Source organism: Hevea brasiliensis, unplaced genomic scaffold, assembly GCF_030052815.1.
Source record: "Hevea brasiliensis isolate MT/VB/25A 57/8 unplaced genomic scaffold, ASM3005281v1 Scaf1, whole genome shotgun sequence".
NCBI lineage: Eukaryota > Viridiplantae > Streptophyta > Magnoliopsida > Malpighiales > Euphorbiaceae > Hevea > Hevea brasiliensis.
The window spans coordinates 9,520,985-9,524,253 of NW_026614585.1; the positions used below are offsets into that span (position 1 = coordinate 9,520,985).

Here is a 3,269-nt window from a genome sequence, read left to right on the forward strand (position 1 = left end):
TTTTAATTAAATTAATAGACTAATCGAATCACATTATATTATTATTATTTTGTAATTAGTGGATATTATTTTTATTATTTAAATTTTTTACTTAATCATAATTTATTATAAACATAAAATATAAAATACTAGATGAAATTCATTAAATTTATATATGATTTTTCATTTTATTGCGAAATATAAATAAAGCAGATAAAAATGGACAAACCTTGAAAATGCCCACTAGATTCCTTTTAGGTTAAAAAGAAAAAGTAAAGAAGGTTCTCCAGATACTTTGACAATTCATTTGGCAGTAATCTAATCCGCAACGTTTCTTATGTCAGTATAGTTGAATTTTCCAAACGCCAAGTCAACGTCCAAACCACCAGCCAATTCTGAATACTAATCAATAAGTAATAAGCAGCACCACTGTAATTAAGAAGGGGCAGAAGATGATCATGAGTCTTGAAGTAGAGCACAGAAGGATCTACACTAATGGAATATGGATGCACATAGCAGAGAAAGGCCAAGGACCTCTTATTCTCCTTATTCATGGCTTTCCTGAGCTATGGTCTTGCTGGGTTCATCAGATTAATAACTTGTCGGCACATGGTTATCATGTGGTTGCACCTGATATGCGAGGCTATGGAGACTCTGACTGTCCTCAGGATCCTTCCTCCTATACTCTTTTCCATACAGTTGGAGACTTGATTGGCCTTCTTGATGAGCTTGGACAAGAACAGGTTTCTTTTCTTTTTTTAATCATTATTCAATTTGTATGATAAATTTACTAGAATAAACAAATTGATCTTGTCCTTTTTCATTAGCTCTTATAGGCTTTACAGCCAATTTATTTGCAATTTCTTCCGTTGGATGCTGTCAATTTTCAAGATTTGATAGAAATGCTTCATTTGAAACAATTTTCAGGCATTTTCAATTTATTTGAAACATATACTGCATAAATATGCAGCACAGGGGATGTGAAGCTTGATGAAAACCAGAAACATAGCAGCATCACCATTGATTATATAAATCTGATCTTGGACCCACTATAATGAGATGCTTCCAAATTGCAGAATTCTTCTTAAATTTTAATGTATTGCTAGATAATATACAAAAGTGCTAAGGAATGTGGTCCTGATGTGACAGGCATTTGTGATAGGACATGACTGGGGTGCAGAAATTGCATGGCACCTTTGCCTTTTCAGGCCAGATAGAGTAAAGGCTCTCGTTAACTTAGGCGTCCCTTATCGGCCACGTTCCCCACAGTTCAAACCTTCTCACTACTTCACTAAATATGGACGAGGCTTCTACATCTCCCAGTTCCAGGTAACAATGCAATTCCAATTATATAATCAGAAGGCCATGAGTTGAATGGAAACAGTCTCTCTGCAAAAGAGCCTGGAAAGGCTGGTAGCCTTGGGATTGCCCTTTACAATTCTCTGTACTTTGTTAGTATTTCATTGATTTTTGCACTGCAGGAGCCTGGAGGAGCAGAAAATTCTTTCTCCAAGTATGACTCGGTGACAATTCTGAAGAAGTTTCTGTTGATCAATGCTCCTGATCTTCTAGCAGCACCTCCAGGGGTTGAGATTATAGATTTTCTCGAGACCCCATCTTTGTTGCCTCCATGGATTACTGAAGAAGAGCTCCAATTTTCTGCTAGCAAGTTTCAGAAAACTGGTTTCACAGGGGCCCTGAACTATTACCGTGCTATGGACTTGTAAGATATCTGCCAACATCAATTTCCATATCACTCAAATTTTTTTTTACTAATAATCTCTAATGAATTGATATCAATAGAATTGAAATTACTCATACCATTAGATTAAGAACCTAAAAAATAGTTAGTGCTTGCGTGAAATTCCCTCTACCCATCATATAGGACAGATGACTGTCAGTAAGATTCATATGTTTAGGGTTGCTTCCATCAAAATAATTTAAATCAATTTGGCCTAGCTTCCTCTTGGATGCATTGGACCATCCACTAGAGTCCAGTCTCTTCTTTTTGGCTCAACCTAATGGGATTTATCAAAGTCTAACTCATTTGGCGATGTCACATGCATTTTAGGTAGTATAACTTGTCCTAATATCATGTGAAATTCTTTAATAAGAATATTGAGTTCTGGGATTGCCTCTATTAAAATGGTTTAAACCAATTTGATTTGACTCTCTCTTATTATATATTCTTTTTCAATTTTTTTGTAAGTTCTTCACGAGAGACTCGAACAGTTAGCCTTATAATACATTAGGTTAGCTTCTTCTTTAAGAATTGTTTAGATACAAAGCAAAATTGAAAGTACTTACTATAGTTGCAAATTTTGGTAGGAACTGGGAGCTTCTTGGGGCATGGCAGGGAGCTAAAATTACAGTGCCTACAAAATTGATAATTGGTGACAAGGATTTGGGGTTTGTATCATTTGGGACAAAGGACTACATTAATGGAGAAATATTCAAGAGCTTTGTACCTAACCTTGAAGTGGTTGTCATTGATGGGCACCATTTTATCCAGCAGGAGAAAGCTGAACAAGTTTCTAATGAAATTTTATCCTTTTTTAGCAAGAAACCAAAGATGTGATCAATGAATCAATTATGCAAATAGTTTAGCACACCTTCAATAAGTGCTAATTCCTGAAATTAAGTTTGTTGATGTATCACTTTTCATAAGGATATTGATACTTGAGACATTAATAGTCTGTTTGGCATTAATATTAGAGTTGCCGTTAAAAAAATATTTTTTTAAAATATATTAACTAAAAAAATTGAATTTTATTTAAAAATAAAATAAAACTAAAATAATAAAATATTTTTTTTTCAAATTATTATTTTTTATTTTATAAAAACCCCCAATTCTCGTCATAAATTTCTTCTATTTTATGTGTTTCATGTGTTGAACTCTCAAGATCTTTATATTTTGGACCTGCACCAAAATTTTATTTAACATCCAAAATATATAACTTAATGCTGAATTGGAAGCTTGGAGAAACCACTGCACACTAATTTTAAGAGGTCAAAATATAACTTTGCAAGGAAGGTTAGGAGGGAAAAGAAGGCTAGCTTCTATATGTACTTTGATGTCTGAACTTTTATGCACCACATGACCAAACAAACTCTTAAATATATCAAAAAGTTAATATTTAAACGAGTGCAATTATGATCAACCATGTAATAAATTTAGGTATGGTAACAATTATGATGAGTAACAACTTGGTTGTTTGCGAATATCTTACGCGATCAAATTTTAATAGAATAAATTTAAATAGTATATAATTAAATTTTAAATTTATTCA

General features: G+C 33.1%; 1 protein-coding gene across 1 annotated transcript; it reads left to right on the plus strand.

Annotated features, from left to right (window-relative positions):
* Positions 1–328: 328 nt before the first annotated feature.
* LOC110635028 (uncharacterized) lies at positions 329–2,688 on the plus strand. The gene is made up of 4 exons (XM_021784215.2): positions 329–722; positions 1,129–1,308; positions 1,461–1,702; positions 2,308–2,688. Exons 1-4 carry the CDS (start codon positions 432–434, stop codon positions 2,555–2,557), a joined length of 963 nt encoding a protein of 320 aa, XP_021639907.2. The 5' UTR covers positions 329–431; the 3' UTR covers positions 2,558–2,688.
* Positions 2,689–3,269: the final 581 nt, after the last annotated feature.

Bases quoted from the DNA above. Each gene is read 5' to 3' on its own strand.
- LOC110635028 (XM_021784215.2), top strand. From the start codon at position 432: ATGATCATGAGTCTTGAAGTAGAGCACAGAAGGATCTACACTAATGGA. The intron at 1,309-1,460 runs GTAACAATGCAA...TTTGCACTGCAG, and splicing joins TCTACATCTCCCAGTTCCAG to GAGCCTGGAGGAGCAGAAAA. The intron at 1,703-2,307 runs GTAAGATATCTG...AAATTTTGGTAG, and splicing joins TATTACCGTGCTATGGACTT to GAACTGGGAGCTTCTTGGGG.